This window comes from Lethenteron reissneri, chromosome 34, assembly GCF_015708825.2.
Source record: "Lethenteron reissneri isolate LAM-NWPU_2019-01 chromosome 34, ASM1570882v1, whole genome shotgun sequence".
NCBI classification, from domain to species: domain Eukaryota; kingdom Metazoa; phylum Chordata; class Hyperoartia; order Petromyzontiformes; family Petromyzontidae; genus Lethenteron; species Lethenteron reissneri.
The window spans coordinates 15,667,240-15,685,178 of record NC_083812.1 but is presented as its reverse complement, the minus strand read 5'-3'; the positions used below and the strand labels follow the sequence as shown (position 1 = coordinate 15,685,178).

The 17,939-nt window shown below is 49.3% G+C and overlaps 1 protein-coding gene across 2 annotated transcripts in view; it reads right to left on the bottom strand.

Annotated features, from left to right (window-relative positions):
- Positions 1-12,259, bottom strand: part of LOC133350736 (A disintegrin and metalloproteinase with thrombospondin motifs 3-like) — a 73,598-nt gene extending 61,339 nt beyond the window's left edge. For both annotated transcript variants that reach the window (XM_061565418.1, XM_061565419.1), the window contains exons 1-4: positions 11,767-12,259; positions 11,389-11,413; positions 10,295-10,731; positions 4,837-4,999 (exon numbers count right to left, since the gene is read on the bottom strand). In XM_061565418.1, the coding sequence (XP_061421402.1) occupies positions 4,837-4,999; positions 10,295-10,731; positions 11,389-11,413; positions 11,767-11,835 (694 nt within the window). In that variant the 5' untranslated portion in view covers positions 11,836-12,259. The remainder of the gene's footprint in view (positions 1-4,836; positions 5,000-10,294; positions 10,732-11,388; positions 11,414-11,766) is intronic.
- Positions 12,260-17,939: the final 5,680 nt, after the last annotated feature.

Sequence of the window (17,939 nt, the reverse complement as noted above, 5' to 3'; positions counted from 1 at the left end):
ACCGACGGACGCACGCACGACACGCCACTCGCACCGACGCACCCGCCCCGCCACGCTCGGCCGCCAGCCCTGGCACTCATTCCTAAAAAGCAAAGCGTGGAAACGTTTTGCTCTCGCTGGTGAACACACACACACGACGCACAAAGTATGAATGAAGGAATGAAAGCGGTACACACGTCAATAAATGAAAGCGGGGTAGCTCGTCGGAGAAGTGACTTCACAGGCAGAGGAGCGCCTCTGCAAATCCCAATGCGGGTTGCAGGTCTGCCTTGTGACACACAGAGTGCGTCTCAGTCCGAGCTTGCTTAGTTATGAATACAATATGAGGTAAGAACTGCAATAATAATTATCATATTACGGTACAGACAGTGTGCTCATGTGAATTGAACACTGAGGCCAGGTGAACACAACAGTTAAACCTGTTCCTCTAAGTGATGTAAAAAAAATGTCAATATTTTTTATTAGCCTGTCATTTTATGCATACGTTCACTGAATAAACTATTTTGTAACTCTCATTCGCAATTATTTATATACATAAATATTTATATTTTCCCCTTGTGTAGGTTTCCCACGCTCTATGCGATAGGAGTAGATGCGGTCCAAAAAAAGGTGCACAAAGCGAAACCGCACAAGGAAACAGCTACCTCCCGAGTAGCGCGAAGAGTACACACAGTACACACAGAGTACACACACAGTACACAGAGTACACACAGAGTACACAGAGTATACACAGAGTACACAGAGTACACACACAGTACACAGAGAATACACACACAGTACACAAAGTGCACACGCAGTACAGAGTATACACACAGTCCATACAGAATACACACACAGTACACAGAGTACACACACAGTACACAGAGTACACACACAGTACATAGAGTATACACACAGAGTACACACAGTACACAGAGTATACACACAGAGTACACACAGTACACAGAGTATACACACACAGTATACACAGAATACACACACAGTATGCAAAGTACACAGTACACACACAGTACACACATATCATACACAGTACACAGAGTATACACACAGTACAGAGCACGCAGAGTACACACAAAGTACGCAGAGTATACACACAGTACACAGAGTATACACACAGTACACAGAGTATACACACAGTACACAGAGTACACACACAGTACACAGAGTATACACACAGTACACAGAGTACACACACAGTACACAGAGTATACACACAGTGCATAGAGTATACACACAGTACACACAGAGCATACACACAGTTCACACAGACTACACACAGTACACAAAGTACACACAAAGTACACACACACTACACAACGTACACACACAGTACAGAGTACACACACGGTACACACATAGTACACACACAACGTTGTCCAACGTCCGACCGCATAACCGCATGCAGAGTGAATTCAAACCGCGTATAGCGAATTGTGTAGAAATCGGTTCGCCGCACGTACAGCGGGATATCGACAAAAGCCACAGACGCAGAGAGCGAGGGGGAAGCTGCGGAACTGCAACGGTCGTTAACAGTGGCGAGGAATCAAGATCACATTCATCACTGCAGGCCATTACGGCATCCGCTTTATTAGTCCTGATATTCTTGCACCCATATAAATAAAAAAGAAGACCCATAAAATATCACACATCGTGGTAATTTTAGGCTCTTGGGAAAGAGAACCTCGTCCAAAACAAGCAACGAGGTCCCCAAGGGTGCAACGTTAAACCCGATTTCTCAGCTAACGCACCGTATTAACACCCCTCATCAAAATTTATTTCTGCCTCAACTTTCAGTTGTAACGTGTTGTTAATTTCTCCTCTTGACAGAACGCTGCCGCCGCCACAAAATAAAACATGGCCGATGCACGTGGCATTAATAGAACGATTGGAAACATCAGGCCGTACAGTGCCACGGGGTTTTTAAATGTGCACAACAGGGATGCTTCTTAATAAGCAACGAGTAACTCAGAAACAAAACCACGTGCAATAACAACCGAAGTTTTTCTATATATATGTATGTGCATTTTGTCAAATATTTGGAGTACCAACTTCCCAGCCTGAACAGGGCCGTTGCAGCTATTCTTCAGTGGACAAGACAGATTTGTTTTTCTTCCATTGGCAACGGACCTATATTTCAACACTTAGGGTCACTAACGAACTTCAGTTGGTACGCTTCACTCATTCAGATACATTCAAAAATAGTGTGCTCCGTATTTATCAAAACTGCTACTTCATTGCGCCGAAGGTGTTTAGCGAACATGTAGTTTACACTTGATATAAAACTGTCAGATTATGCTTTCATTCACGCCTTACAGCAATGCAACACATATATACCCTGGAAGGGTCACTCAAGAATCGCAGCTTGCTGTTGTTGTATTTTGGAATTCAACATTCTGGGTGCTGACACACAGGGGCTGGCGAATGGAATGGGAAGGAGCGCCAGGTCAGTAGTGATCGCTAAATTACCCAACATTGCGGGCTTGCGAAAATTACAAGGAGAGTCACGACCACTGTGAATCAAGGCGTGACCACGAGGGCCGCTCTAGGCCATGCCGCCGCGTTCCGGCTTCGGCTCGCATGCCAAGTACAGGGAGGTGAACATTTTGAACGATTTTCGGACAAAAAGAAAAAGCCACAAAGCAACGCCGCACTTAGAGAGGAAACAGCCTTTGAAAGCAAAAAAAGCCCAGCTAAAACTAGGTTGAGGTGGCCTAATTGTACCCCTTGAGATTTCTTTATTTATTTGCACCAAGAGCTCTTGCTGCTGCGGCACATTGGCAAACGCTCGCGATATCACTGTATACACATACACACAAACTATCGACAACTCATCTGCCTTACCAACCATTATTTCACTCTCACAACCCCCCCTGACCCAGCTCCATTTTTACTCCTACACGACCATTACTCCTACTTTCTCCAAACTTATAACAAAATGAAGCTAATTTTCCAGCAGGTCACGCAACCCCCCCCCCCCCCCCCCCCCGCATACCCTTTACGCTTGCAAATTTGACATTTCCAGCATTTGTGAACAAGTGGCACCCACGCTGAACCAGCTCCATCTCACAGAAAGGAGCCGGTCTCTCTCTCTGGCTCGCTCTCTCGCCCTCCCGCTCGTCACAAAAGACCCCCCCCCTCCGGCTCTGAAAGGCAGCCGCCACCCCTCACGCAGCACGGGACACGCACGCCGCGCGGGACGCGGGGACGCGCGTGCCGTTGCCATGGCACGTTCGGCCACCGTGAGATCCGAGGGCCAGGAGAAGAGAGGAGAGTGGCCGCCTCTGCCCAGCGCGTGAACTCACTGACGGAATCCAAATTAGCCACGGAACCCACATCAGCGTTTCTCCGACGGATAGTGCTGCCCCAGCCACGTGACCTTTGCGCAGTGGCTCATGAGCACAGCTGTAGAGATACTTTTGATGTGATCCCTTTATATATGTACCTAGAATTATACAAATATTGTTCTGTGTCTCCATATATATATTTTAAACAAGCTTTTTTTAAAGTTAATTGGCTTACTGGTTTCCCAGACCAATATTATCCAGCAGCTTAAGTTTCAGCAACAAAAATACCTCTGGTCCAGATTTGATCTCCTGGAACTCATCAGCAGAGTCAAACTTGTCAAACAAATGCCGTCACGTTGCCAAGTGTCATTGGTAAGAGCACGCCATCTCACTCGATGGGGCCCTGTTCAATGCAAAAAAAGGCAATATTTCAAGCCAACGCATGCATCGTTGTAATAATTAATAACGTTAAGCGAATTTAATCCAGAGATCCCAATGCGTTGTTGTGGAGCATTGCCAATGAATCTGTGGTCAGAATGTACTTCACAGTTAAGTTCTTTAATGTTTCCTTGGCTCATGAGGTTCATATCTAAAAGTGAGGGTTTCTTGCTGAGGCGAGTGTGGAGCAGCACGAATCGCCCTGGGGCAGTGGTGGAGACATCACATTCCAGTGGCAGGTGGAAATCTCGCTGTAGAACGACCACTGTTCACTTCACAGGAAGTAGTACATAGTTTATCAACCCCCACAAAGATAATTGCCTGTTGGCTCCAGACCTGGATTCAATCTTGCAACCTCTGCTTCTTTGTGAGCCAATACATATTAAACAATGGATAAACTATTTCTCATTGCTATGTTGAATATCACCCCTGTCTACCCCTCCCCACTCATGTTGCTGTACGCCCATTCACAACACAACATGCGCTCCGGATACTAAGGTTTTCTGTTGAAGCTCCCAATTAACCTTCACTCAGTGGGAAGTCGCACATTCTCTGCCACTGCTCTTAGTCTAGAATCCCCTTCCCCCAGCCACCTGTGCTGTCAACTTCCTGACCACGTTCAGGTCCAGGCTCAAGACCTTCCTTTTCTCCTCTGCCTGTGACTGACCGCCTCTATCTCTCTCTATATCTCAAATAAATACGCCCCTGGTTTCTGTTCAGCGTCTTGAGATGCAATCCAATTGAGGTGCTGTGTAAACGCGCATTACGTTGTGAAGTCGTCCCTTGTTATTCACGAACTTGCTACCCGCGATTTTGGTCTATTCGTGAATTGTCTCTAGAACTCAACACAACTGCATCGAAAGAGAGAAAGAAAGTGATTAGACAAAGTGATGAGAGAGAATGTGTTGCGACAAAGTGATCAGATAATTTTCAAGTATTTAATTGCTTATTTATGTATTTATTGAAGGTAATTCATTTAAAATATATGTTTTGCGAAGGCCAATATCACTATCCGTGAAATTTTCTACTCACGAGCATCTCCGGAACGTATCCCTCGCAAACAGCGAGGGCATACTCTCATGGTAGAATGTGTGCGCGTGTGACGAGCTCTTACCGCTGTGTGTGCCCGATTCGGGCGTCATTGAGTCGGAGCGCTTGACGGCCGACCTGCGGTAGACAACGTGGCTTCGGCCTTCTTGCGAGTGCTCGTCAGCGTGACCCCCGACCTCCAGAGGCTCGATGAAGTACTCTTCGTCGGGGAGGCGGATGAGCCCTGCCTGTAGACGGCAACGAGGTTTCAAGTTTCATTTATTAGGTATAGCCCTGTGAGCCATGCGGCTCTTAAGCCGGGTGCAACCGCAACAAACAAAATATGAACACAGCACGAGTTCGAGAATCACTCCGGGAACGTGGCTGGAGGGTGCAGCGAAGCTACAGCGGCACAGGTGACGCGGACATGGGAGGGAGGCTTTCTGAGCTCCGCAGTGTGCCCTGCGTGCATCGTTGCGTCTGCAAGCATTCGACAGCAGTGAATCGGCAAGATATGGGGCAGTGTCCACGATTTCAGACACTGTCAAGATGTGGGTAATCGCTAGTACAATGCTGAAGTGGCTTTTTTACTTGGGCATAGTATGTCAACTAATCAGGGCCTTAATTCTGACAGTGAAAAATTGTCCACCTTTTACCCGATTTGATCTTTGAATTCGTTTGTACAATATTTTTTATGCACACTTGAGTGGGGGTCCTATTACTTTTTAAATAAAACCTTTACACCTTGGAAACCTTTTGACGAGGGAGAAATGCTCACGCAATACCGCGGTGTCGGGCGTAATCAGACCAGCTGACTTTCTCATCGACTCCATACAATGGCGATGGTTAATTTAGTCTCGTACATCTGTCAACCATCGATTCGTTTCATGAGTAAAGTATATTTTCTGAAACTATTGGCAATTACCCTAAAAATGACCAGCCGAGGCTAGCTGAGCTATATAGAGCTATTTTTCAGAAGTGACCTGGCCACAAACGATAGCACAACGAACGGGCTTATCACGTGGACATTTATGGCAGCCAAATACTCTAAACGCATGTTATGTTTCTAAATGTGGGGGAAAAGAACGGATGACCAGGAGACATACACACAACCACGGGGAGAACATGCTAACTCCAAATATATAGGAGTCAGGGTCGTGATAGAACCCACAACACTCCTTGACACCAGGCGAGATAGTTAACATCTCACCACTACGGTGCCCTAAATGATGTCAGCAAGCTTCTATTAATGTCAAAGAGGTACACGAGTAGGCGGCAGGGCCTGCCCTCAACCTCACCGGTCCACCCCTTCCGGACACTGAAAGAGCACAATCGTGAGCACATTAGGTCGAGTCCCCCAAGGAGGAGTCAAGTCGATATTCAGATAACAAACAGCCCCTGGTGTTGCATGTGCCCAAAAGGCCACTGGAGTGAACACCATGTTGTAGATAACACGTGGTATGTACAGAGACTAATGCACCCTGATATATCCTTAAAACACCGATGGGACAAGTGCTGTTAGCGAGCACCTGTTAAGGCCGGCTCTGCACGTGGAGGAGGTGGTGTGGCCAGCAGCACGCTCGCCAGTGCAGATGCTCACACACGGCGTCAGGTGCTCAATCAATTCCGTGCCAATTTGAGGCCTAGGAAAGGGTCAGATATCACTTGCCACTGATGTTAGCCGTGACCGGGAATTAAACCTAGGTCGCCAAGTTTGTAGTGCAGTACGCTATGAACTACACAAAGAGCTCCCTTATAGACAGCACCACGCCCGACCACCTTTGTCTCCCCAGTGGCGATGTTTACACGCTGCACCAGGTACATATTTGAGGCTGAGTCAATCTCGGGGAGGCCCAGGACCAGTACTGGTGTTGGTGGCCATGAACAGGAATTCGAACTCGATTCGCCGGGTTCACACCTAACCACTGGGCCACCGCTCCCCGTCAGCAAACATACACACATGTGCACGGATGCATGTGTGTGTGTTTTCAGACATCATCAGAATGTATGTATGTTGAACTTTCTTCGCACCGTACGGAGCAAACCATACAAATCGGAGGTGTAGGGGAAGGACAAGAAACTAAACACAAAAAGCAGTTCACCGATGTCAGCCTTGGCCAGGAGATGAACATGGGTCACTGGGTTCGGAGTGCATTCGCCAAACTACTGCACCGCCCTTTCTCTCTGCAGACACACGCGAGCACCGACAGCCCTGTTTGGTTTGTAGGCAGCAATCCCCGCTGGGGCTGTACCCTGCCACTAAATTGGAGCTTCTGGGAACATTTTCAAAAACATTATACAAAACTGTACGCTGTAGTTCCTGCTTAGAAATCGGGCTCTGGCTGATCTCGTGGCAGTACTTTTAGTTTAATTCGCACAATTGACCAAAGTAACTAACCTAACGCATGTGCATATTACCGAGCCCCCCCCCCCCCCCACCAAAAAAATAACAACCCCAAAACACCCTGCAAGTCTCTACGGAGCCTTATTCCATTCCTTTTTTTTGTACACCATGACGAGTTAATCAACATGCTAAAAACATAATGCTCACATTAGACACGGACATTTTAATGGATCAGGTTATTTTGGAGAGTGGATTCGTTTTGTTGTTAAATATCGAGCAGCTGTGATCACAACGTCCACGATAACTCATGGGCGGAGGGCGCAAGTCGCCACGGAGGCCCCCGCTTAAGTGGCTCTCATTTTCCACTGACCGCCCGCGTACAGTGTCCCGCTTGCGACCCTAAGCCCCCGAAAATTGTCTCCCTCTTGCGGGGCGTCCACTCAGCTGGGTCTCATTAGCCTAGCTCTCGGGCCAGTGCAGGCGCGAGAAGCGAGCATGCCCACTGGCTAGGCTGTGGTGAGAAAGGCTGTCTTGCCGGTCGGAGCGAAAAGAGTTGGATGCTTCACGGCTGCCGGGGTTGGGGGTTACTCGAGTTGACCGTGGTGACATCATCATCATATTCATCGGCCATAATGGTCAGCCCCCTCCGTGCCGCTCATTAGGGCCAGGGCCGTGATCAAAGGCGGCTTGTGTCTGTCTCCACAACCCTCGTCACTGGCATGGCTGGGCACACTGATCTTGGAACATTCTCACAGGACCTAAAAAAACTGCCAAAGATTCTTAATTATCTACTTGAGCTGGTAAGCACCGCTGCACAATTGAGCTCGTCACTTGTCAGTGAAGGCAAACTGGTTATATGCTGCGTTAAAATAACAGGTTTTGTCTCCTTACACGAACCACTTTAATTATCTTGCCTTTAATTGTGGTGCCGCTAATTGTACAATTACGAGCAAGGTAAAAACAGAATCTGGAAATAAATACCGTTAGGCAAAGAGAATGTGCCAGGCTTGTTTTAAACAACGAAAACGTTTAACAGAAAACAAAAGCCACATTTTTTCACGCCACCTTGGGAACAAACGAAAAAAAACACAAGTTTGGGATGACCGAGGAAAGAAAAATCCCTCACGCCATGACAGAGGTTATTCGCAGGGCAAGGAAGGGTGAGTGCTGCAATCCACGCTGCAAACACGGCCTACGTGCGAGTGACCCCACGCAACAGAGGATTCCCCGAATGCCTTGCTCCGCGCTCCTGGGAGCCCGCGATGCCGCCCCTCGTGTGCGTGATCTACATCAGGGCGGCGGCGGTGGCTCAAGCGCCCGGCGGGTTCTCAGGGTCACTCGGGCGCGAGGGGCGGGTCATCGGCAGCCCAAGCACCCGGCCTTGGCACGCCCACTGTGCGTGTAGGTAATGCCCCCTGTAAGTGTGGGTCACCTGCCTACGAGCGTGGGCTAATGCCCTTCGAGTGTGGGTAATGCCCCTACAAGTGTAGGTAATGCCCCTACAAGCCACATCAGCAACTCGACAGATTTTTTCCTTGCCAAAGTACTCATCGTGCAAACAATATCTGTAACACTTGTGGAGTTTGTGGTCTAAATAATAACACGGCCACGTGCTCAGATGCCTTTTCAGCTGGTGGTCTAGGCAAGGTTGAGAGCATTGTCGTGTAATGTGGTGGTCACATGACCACTATGCAAGGCGTGATGGGAATCGTCCCTTCCTGCTGCTTATGAGCAGCAGCAGCACAACAACTGTGATCGTCACTTCTATTTATCCGGTAGTTATTGCAAATTTTCACGAAACGATTCTTTACTGTGCTTGCTGTTGTCATAGCCAGGGATTAATTTCAGCCAGGTATTTTCTGGTAAAAAAGAATATTTCCTACATCTGGCGCACCACGTCTAGGATACGTCTGGCGATTGACTTCAGTGTCGCGCCACTCACTCCAGTCTACTAGCAACTTGGAAAATGTCATGAGGAATTAAGCCTTGGTAATTACGTGACTGAACATGTTTGCGGATTTCCCCCCCTGTAAACAATGTAAGTGTTGTTCAATGGGTACGGGACGTTTTACTCGGGTACATTTTATTGGAAACCACTGTTCCCATTTAGCGTGCGTGTCATCTGTAATTCATAGCAAGTTGTCAAAATCAAGTTACGTGCATAGGTGTTTTTTTTTCAGACAGTGCTTTGCTTTATACGACCGATTTTCACTCAAGAAACCGCACACACCCACACAATGAAGTTGTGAGTGGATTTGGGTTTTTATTTATTTAAAGCACAAGTTAGCATTCGAGAGCGGTGCTGCTGCTGCTGCTGATGACGAAGTATCACACACACAGGAGACGGGTGCTGGAATGGTGCCTGCAATGTCTGGACTGCGGTTCCCGATGACTCCACTGCAAGTTGAATGCAGCGAGGTTCTAATTTAGATATACAAACCCACAAAATGATTTAACAAATATATATATTGAATAGAATGTAGGGTAAATATAAGCTAAATAGAATCTCACATCAAATAAAATAATGAATACGGTTCTGTATATAAATGAAGTGGCAAGGGTTCAGCACCAGCAGGTGCAAGTGATTTAATTGAATAATGGAAGTGATTTAATCAGAGCCTCCACCACCAGGCTCGCCAACAAAGTGCACACGGCTACCCAACAGAACCAGTCTGACAGGAGCGCAGTGCTGGTTTGTGGGGTAATGCTGGGTCTTTTAGCACGGGCAGGATTTTGTCGACAAAAGTTTGTTGACACGAGTAACTTCGACTTCACTACCACGCGCGATTGTTCTGTCGACACAAATTGTGGAATTAAACAGTCTCCTACTCCAAGAGGTACCTGGAGGTCGCTCTTGGTGTGTGGATGTAGCTTAAGCCGACACAAACGGTGTACGGAAGACCGTTGTCACATTGCATCCATCGACTGATCGCCCAAACGCACCACCTGACATTGGAAAACCAATTCCTGTTCGATTGAACTGCAACTGTCGAGCAGGCAGGCAGTGTAGCTGCACTGGTGCCTACAGGCCAGAGTGTATGAAGGAGGTGAATTTGGCCAGGAAGTCCCATTTTATTCCTTGCACCAGGGCCAATGATAGCACACTCTACACCATTGGAGCCACCACTGCAATAAGCGTGGAGCATTGTGGTCAGTGCAGATGTCCCTGCCCGCTCTCTTAACCCTCACCCTCACTCACCAGGCCATCGCAGTTGCTGAGCGCGACCGTGGCGCCGGGGACCCCGTTCACGGTGCCGCGGTGCACGCAATCCCGTCCGGCCAGAGCCTCTCTCCGGCTTTCGGCGAAGTCCTCCTGCCACTGCAGGGTGGCGCCCGGAGACAGCAGCCGCCAGCCCACGGGGCGCACGCTCAGCTGCAACACGCGACCTGACACGGTCACGTTGAAGTAGCGGCGCGCGTCGGGGTCCTCGCGGGGGGCCTCGCGGGGGGGCGGGGCGTTGTCTCCGTCCCCGGGGAGGCTCCGTGCCGCGCGGCGGTGCGCGCTGCCATCGGAGTCAGGGCCCTGCCCGTGCCGGGAGGACACGACCCGGGACACGAACCTTCCACTCGAGTCCGTGGCCACGGGCGTGACCACCTCGTACCTGTGCAGCCTCGCGTCCAAAGCGGCCAGCGGTTCTGTTTGGACAAGTTGGGTTTTGTTTTTTAAACTTTACGCACTTGCAGCAAGCGAGGGATTTAACAACCATAAATATAACTCGGCATGTGTACTCGTTGGCACCTCAAGATGTACTTACTGCCCGGGAGGCGTGGTATAAATAATACATTCAGGCATTGACCCTATGATTGATGCAAGTACCACCACAACAAGAAGGCACAAAGTTGTATTTCACCCAAAGGTTAATCATTGCTTGTATATGTTAGCCTACACCACGGTTGCCTGACGGGGATGACTCACGTGACGCGTTTTACGCACGAGGTCACCGAATACCACCTGTCGAATACAGGTAGGCGAATACCCATTGACCAACGGTGAGAACATCACCCCAGCGCGCATCTTAGGTGTACGAGTGACTGCCACACGCTGGCACGACCACGGGACACGTGCACGACGCATGTGTTGTTGTTTTAAGCGATCGCACGCGCGCCAGCCAATGCGTACAGGCGTCGCTGGCACTCGACGCGCCCCTTTAATCGCGGCTGGCGAGGCACTGCGCACGCGGTTACACTGCAAGGGGTACCGCGTGGCAAAGCGGCAGGAATCCTAAAAATGTGCTGACGATGCTTAAGCACTCGCGCGTGCGTGTGCGTGCGTGCGTGTGTGGCCGAGCTTACCTGCACTCGTCTCCGCTCTCACGACCTGGACGACACAAAAAAGAAAACCCCCCACGGTAAATAACAACAACAATAGGTGAATGAGGTCAACAGTGGGCCCACCGTCACCGCGTTAATTCATTGTTTCCTTGCAATTCCTATTGAGTTGTAAAGCGAAACAAAAACGTCGGTGGCTTGCCGGAAGGCGCCGTCTGCGCTCTCTCAGCTGTCCCGCCCGACACGAGCCAAATAAACACGCCGACGACGATTGCACAGAATTATCATCTCGACTCCTGTGGTACGTCGACAGCCCCGGCACTGCGCACGTGGTATGATGATGAGGATGCTGTTGCTCTGCACGTGGTGCATCGTGGTTGCGCGTGGGGGGTTGCCGCTCACCTGCACCGTGCTGCAGAGAAGGGTGCCGCTCAGCAGTGCCGCCCAGAGCGCACAGGTAGCTCTACTCATCGCTACTCGAGTCGAGTCTTCTGCCTCCACTTTAAGCCAGCGCGATCGGAGTCCGGCACTGGTGAATAAATTAACAATAGCAACAAGCTGCACTTGAAAGGACACTACCGGCGATGATAATAATGATTCTAAGAAAAAAATAACAAAAAAGGGAGAAAAAACTTCCGGAACTTTGTACGAAACAAAAATAAGTTTAGGACCGTTACGCGAATAGCGACACGGTCCGCGTCGAGGGTTAGTTGTTAGGAGTTTGCAAGCAGTTCGTGTTGACTTTCTTGTCGTGCTTTTGTCGGTGGTTAGGGGTCTCGCCGCGGTGAGAGGGCTCTGCGGCGCTACGGGGTCCCTGCTGCTGCTGCGAGCTGCTGCTGCTGCAGGGCTGCACTAAGTGTGAGTGAGTGAGCCGGGTGACGGGGAACGCGCGTTTCTGGCCGAGTGCTCGTGGAGGGGACGGGCCAGCGGCAGGGGAAGGGGTGTGTGAAGGCGGAGCAGGCACGCCTCGAGTCCTCCCCTACCCCCCCAGTCCACCACCACCACCCCAGTCCACCACCACCCTCATCCCCTCCACCCCCCCCCACTCTACTAACTCACCCCACTCACCCATCACCACCCATCATCCATCCGTGCAACCAGAGTGCGCGCATCCACGTCAAAGGTGCGGGCGTGCTGACGTCAGCGCTCGAGTGGAACCTCTCTGTTCTCTCTCTGTTCTCTTTCTCGCTGTGTGCGATTCACGAGTCGTGGACTCGATGAGCCGTGAATAATGCCGGAGACTGCTGCCTGAGCGATTCCGTTTTATCGCTCCCACGTGGAACTTGAGAACGCCGAGGCGCCCAATTCACCAATTGCGGACAATAACACCGCCCTCCAACGGAATAAATATATACGCAGATAGAATAGTCGCGATTGGTCCTTCTTTAAAGCCATGCGATGAAGGTCTATTGCCCCAATCATTGTAATACACGCATGTTTTCCTCTTAAGGGCAGTGATCATGTCGAAAGTGTTGAGTTGTGTGTGTGTGTGTAAAAAGTGTTGAGTTGTGTTGGAAAAGTAAACCGACAGGGCGGACTGCTTGTGCGGTGGTGCATTATCATCACTGTGAGCGCAGAATCACGGAACGTCTCGTGTCGAGGGCTCCATTAAACGTGCATCACAAGGTGTGTGTGGGGAGGGAGCGGTGGTGCTGTGTTTAGCGCGCTGCACTGTGATCCCACGACGACGACCACGACCCGAGTTCCAACCGGCCACGGAAAACATCGGTGGCGAGTTAAATTACAACCATCCACTTCACCAACACCCTCACTGGACTATATTGGTGAAGTATGGATGATACCCCCCACCCCTCGCTGCACGGCGTGTGGAGCTCTTCATCCATTGGTGGAATGATAATGGTCGGAATTGATGTATTTACGTCTAATTTACACACTCAACTTTAAGTGTGGGTACTCCTACATCTTTCAAATCGTCCATTCAATGTGGAAGAGTAGGCCAAATACCCTTAGGTTATATCAAGCCTCCCTCCCCATTGTGGGAGGGCCTTCTGGCCACATTGGATTCGGGCAAGCGTTTTTTTCAGGGCTGCGCCCGTCCCTTCCACCCCGACAATCAGCACCTGCCTCGACTCACGAGCGGAACGCATGGCCACTCGTTGGGAGAGGCGTCAAGAAAGTCGCACGGTGTCCGATAGAGTCCTGGGGGGTTGGGGGGGCTTTGGATTGTGGCCTTGTCCCACGTCACGTCCGAGTGCACCAACGCAAATGTTGTCGGGGAACGACCTCCGAGCACAGCAGCATTCGCTGCGCGCACACATTCCACATTATAAATGCAAACTAAGTCACGTGCGCGGGGGTGATTGATCTGCATAGCTCCCGTGGCTCTCATACTTTAAATATCAGCCGATGACCTCGCCTATTCGCGGCCGAAAATGATCGTGGCGCTACCCGGTGAAGGAGGCGAAGCTGCGTTGGGAGGGGGGGGGGTCCCAGAGCTTGCACGGAACTTAACAGTTTAGAGTAGTGGTTCTTTACCTTTACTGCAGCCTTGCACCCCTTTGGTTCTCAGTCATTCAAAAAAATATTATGTTAATAACTACAGAGGGTTTGATTAACCAAAACAGCTGTACTTACGTGCCCGTGCTTAATTTGTGTTTTGATTATTTACCTTCTCAAAACATCTGGCCATGTCTTGCACACCCAGAACGGGCATTTCGCACACGTGCACCCCAGATTAACAACCACTGGTTTAGATGCAGTGTTCATGTCAATGTCTAATAAGCAGAATTTGTTCAACAGGACTGAATTATGATAGATCCAGAAGGGTTTTTCCTGCTAAGAAAACTGGTGGGATGGGCAAAAAACATATTTGTACTTCGATGTGGACACAGAACGGAGATTTGCGTTTCCGTTGTTAAACTCGGTCACATCCAGTGAGCAAATGGCTGACTTGGTACGAAACCCTCCAACCCAGAGTTTGAGTGCGGCCAGACTGCACGCAAGTGTAGCAATCTATTTGCTGCCTCACAGCCCAGTTGCTTATCGCTGCTCAACACCGAGTGGCGAACGGCTCGGCTGCCCCACGGTATCGCGCATAAACCATTTGCCGCTCGACACCGGGGCCGGCTGGGCCGCATTTATCGAACACCCATGGGCTTGTTTTGAAGGAGGTGCCGCCTCAACCCTTTAAAGCGTCTCACAGAACCAAATAAAACCCACAAGTTATTTAAAAACAAATAAAAACAAGCACCCCGTACGTGCGTATGCACCAGCGGCTGACAGAGTGGCCCCACGTCTCATATGACAACTCCACTTGGGGTGGAGACCTCGACGAAAACATACATTTTTTTGCGAAGTGGAGAGAACAAAATTCGCCTATTCATAGGCACGGGAGCGTCGCCACGGAGTATGCACTTTTGTGAATGAAGGCGGGTGGTGGTGGTGGCTGGAGGGTCGTGCTTACGGGGAGAGGAGGGCACTAGGGATGAAAGGAGCAGTGTGTAAGCACGCTGGGTGCAAGGGCGCAGCTGGGGGGGGGGGGGGGGAGGCAAGCGACCGGGGCCTTGTCACCAACCCACGCATGGGTGAGCACGGAGAGATGTTGCAGTGCTGGTGTCCGTGTGTTGATCCCCGTGTGTTCTCATGTATTCACCACGAGACCGCCAAATCCGTATTGTCAATATGCAGACGTCAATGTTACCTTCGACTGGCATGGCGTGGGGAAGCCTTAATCCAGCGGTAGATTGACAAAGAGCTGTACATTATAATTGTATAATTGATTTGCATTAACAGTCACATCACAATTAGTAGGGCATGCAATGGTGAACAAGATAATTTATGCTTAACATTTCAGCATTGCCATTCTCCCCAGTCCTGGAAATGTAATGAGATTTTCAATATCATGGAATCATTATATTTGCAGCCGGCAAAGCCGCAAAGAGATAAGCATCTCTTTACAAGGAAGACCAGAACCAGTGGTGGCAACCATAGGGCATGTGCAAACTAATAAGAGCAACCTCTTGACTTGTCACGTTTGCCAGTGAGACCAAAGTTAATGTACATTTCCTATGACTGTTAATCAGTCACATCAGGAAAAGCTGGACTGTGGTAGTAGGATGCAAGGACCAACCGTGTGGAAGTTAATGCATTATGTAAAAAAAGAATTACATATTTTTGTAAGTACTGTATTTTAGCAGCAGCAAATTATTCAGATTTTGGGATTTTTTTAATAAAAAATGCTGAATGAAACAGGAACCGAAGATTCATCCAGAAGGAACTGAATTAAGATTGAGACAGGAGCATTTTAAATAATATATTCATGTTACAAACAAATGCTTCGTGTCGTGGTGGTGGTGGCCGTGCCGTGCCGTGGTAGAGCGGAGTGGAGTGAGCGGGGGGGGGGGGCAGAGAGGAGTTTAACTCAACCCCGACGTGGGCTGCGTCGCCAAGGAACAGATAGCTACAAATGTAAAAAAAAGAAACATGCAATAGAAAACATATCTTGATTTTGGGAAACTGTCATCTATATTGGCAATGAGCGTAGTTTTTAACACAGTTTGCTCTTTAGACCGTTTTAAGACCGACTCTGTTTGGTTGTTCTCTCGTGTGCCCTCGTGACAGAACAACAATCGGGCAACCAATGCATGGAAGCGCCCGAGACGGCGTGCAAACAAAGCCGACCGTGCCATTTACGACTGGCGATTTCTTTTGGTAGCGTTAATTTTTGCTGTATTGTTATTTTAGCAATGAAAAAAAACACGCGGCGATGTTGCTTAAAATGTAACGCGTTCACTAGATGATTAATTGGCAGCGTTTGGCATTTCGGTCTAGGAACACGGTTTGGCTGCCACCTACAAGGCGATTTGTGTGTCTGCGTGTGTCGGGGAGCGGGCCTCAGAGCGTGCGTGCCAAGCGTGGGTTCACGTTAACCCCGCATACAGACCCTTCTGCTCAAGCCACGTGTCGAAAGTTTATAAACGTTTTTTTTTTTATGGAGCCATATATTTAATCTGCGATGTTGCAGCAGGGGACAGTTTTAGCGTCGGGTTAACATGTGGTTTCCACTTTATTCTGTTAAATTAACTTTTTTTTTGGTTAAGTTGCAATTGAAAGATCGCCACGAGACACTCATAAACGGCGTATCGTTTTTTTTTTTCTCCTGGGTACCAGTTCCATTTGTCAAGGGTCCCTTCTCACGCCGCACCGTCCGGGAGAAGACGCGGAATTGTAATGCACAATCCATAAATAACCCCACGGACGCGGGCCACAAGAGACCGCGGCCAGCTCACGCGACGAATCCCCAACTCCGAAAATAAGCGCGCGCGCACGCTCGCACGTTCCGCGACGTTCCCACTTGTTAAACCGACGCGCGCTATTTCCAAGTGCCACTGTCAAGGGGTCTCCATGGAAAGACGAAAATATTTTCGGGACATAGTGCCACTTTCGCCGTGGCTTTTCGCATTACTGTGGGTCAGAGGTCGCACGGATGAAGGCTGTGCATGAGCCAGCCACCCCACCCTGACGCTATTTTAGTTGCAGAATCAAAGAGTGCCCGGTCCTTTGGAAAGAAAGAGAGAAGCCGGCAGAGTGTTGCTCATCCCAAGAGAGGGCTCTCTCTCTCTCTCTGCAGTGCCACGTCCAATTGAACAACCTGCAATAAACACGGGCAAAGCCAATTAGTTGTAAGCAAGATATATAGCAGTGTGGGGGAAGCCGAGTTAGTAAACGCTTATTAATAATAAACATTACTTTAAATAAGGGGAAATAAATGCACGTAAAGATGATCGTGAGAAATACTAAATGACGCTGTTCTGTGATACTCTGCTGGAAGTGGTGCAGAAGTAATCATTACACGTTCAACACATTCGTCAATAATTTCAAATCTGTAAAATGTCAGGAAACCCCATCACAACAGAGAAACTACTGCAGGCCTTAAAACAAATAAATAGAACACCACAGAGACGTACATTGTGTGTACAGAAGCTGGACAAGGTTGAACGCTTTTGTACATGCAATACACTGCCCGAAAATTAAAAAAAATAAACATGCTAGATGACGTTTCGGGCAATGGACCTTCAGTATAAATATTCTGATTCACTGCAGAAATCAGAGCAGGATCACCGTGCGTTGAAGGAGGGACATTGCCCAACATGTCGCCAGTTTATGTTTTCCCTTTTAGGGCTGTGGAAAATACGCTCTGGCTTTCTCAATTCAACGGGAAGTGCGAGTTACATTTAATTTATTTTACAAACTTATGGAAAAAGTCAATTATCACTCACTCCAAACCAAAAAACAGCAAACTGGGTTACGATAACAACTATAAAAACCCAAACACACCCAAAGCCTACTGCGGATATTAAAAATAGTCGCCGCAGCTTTTTTTTGTTTGTTCGAGAAACGGTTTGGCCGCAGTGGAAGGAGACCGCCTGGATGCCCCCCCCCCCCTCCCGGGTGAGACCGGAGCGTGGAGTTTGCGTCACGTCCGAGTCTCCCCAGGGGTGATGACCGACGTCACGTCGCGGGCTGCGACTCCCTCGCCCTCTCTCTCCCTGTCCGTCCGTCCGTCCGCCAAGCCCAGCTGTTGCCCCTTCGCCCCCAAACGCCGCGCTGACGAC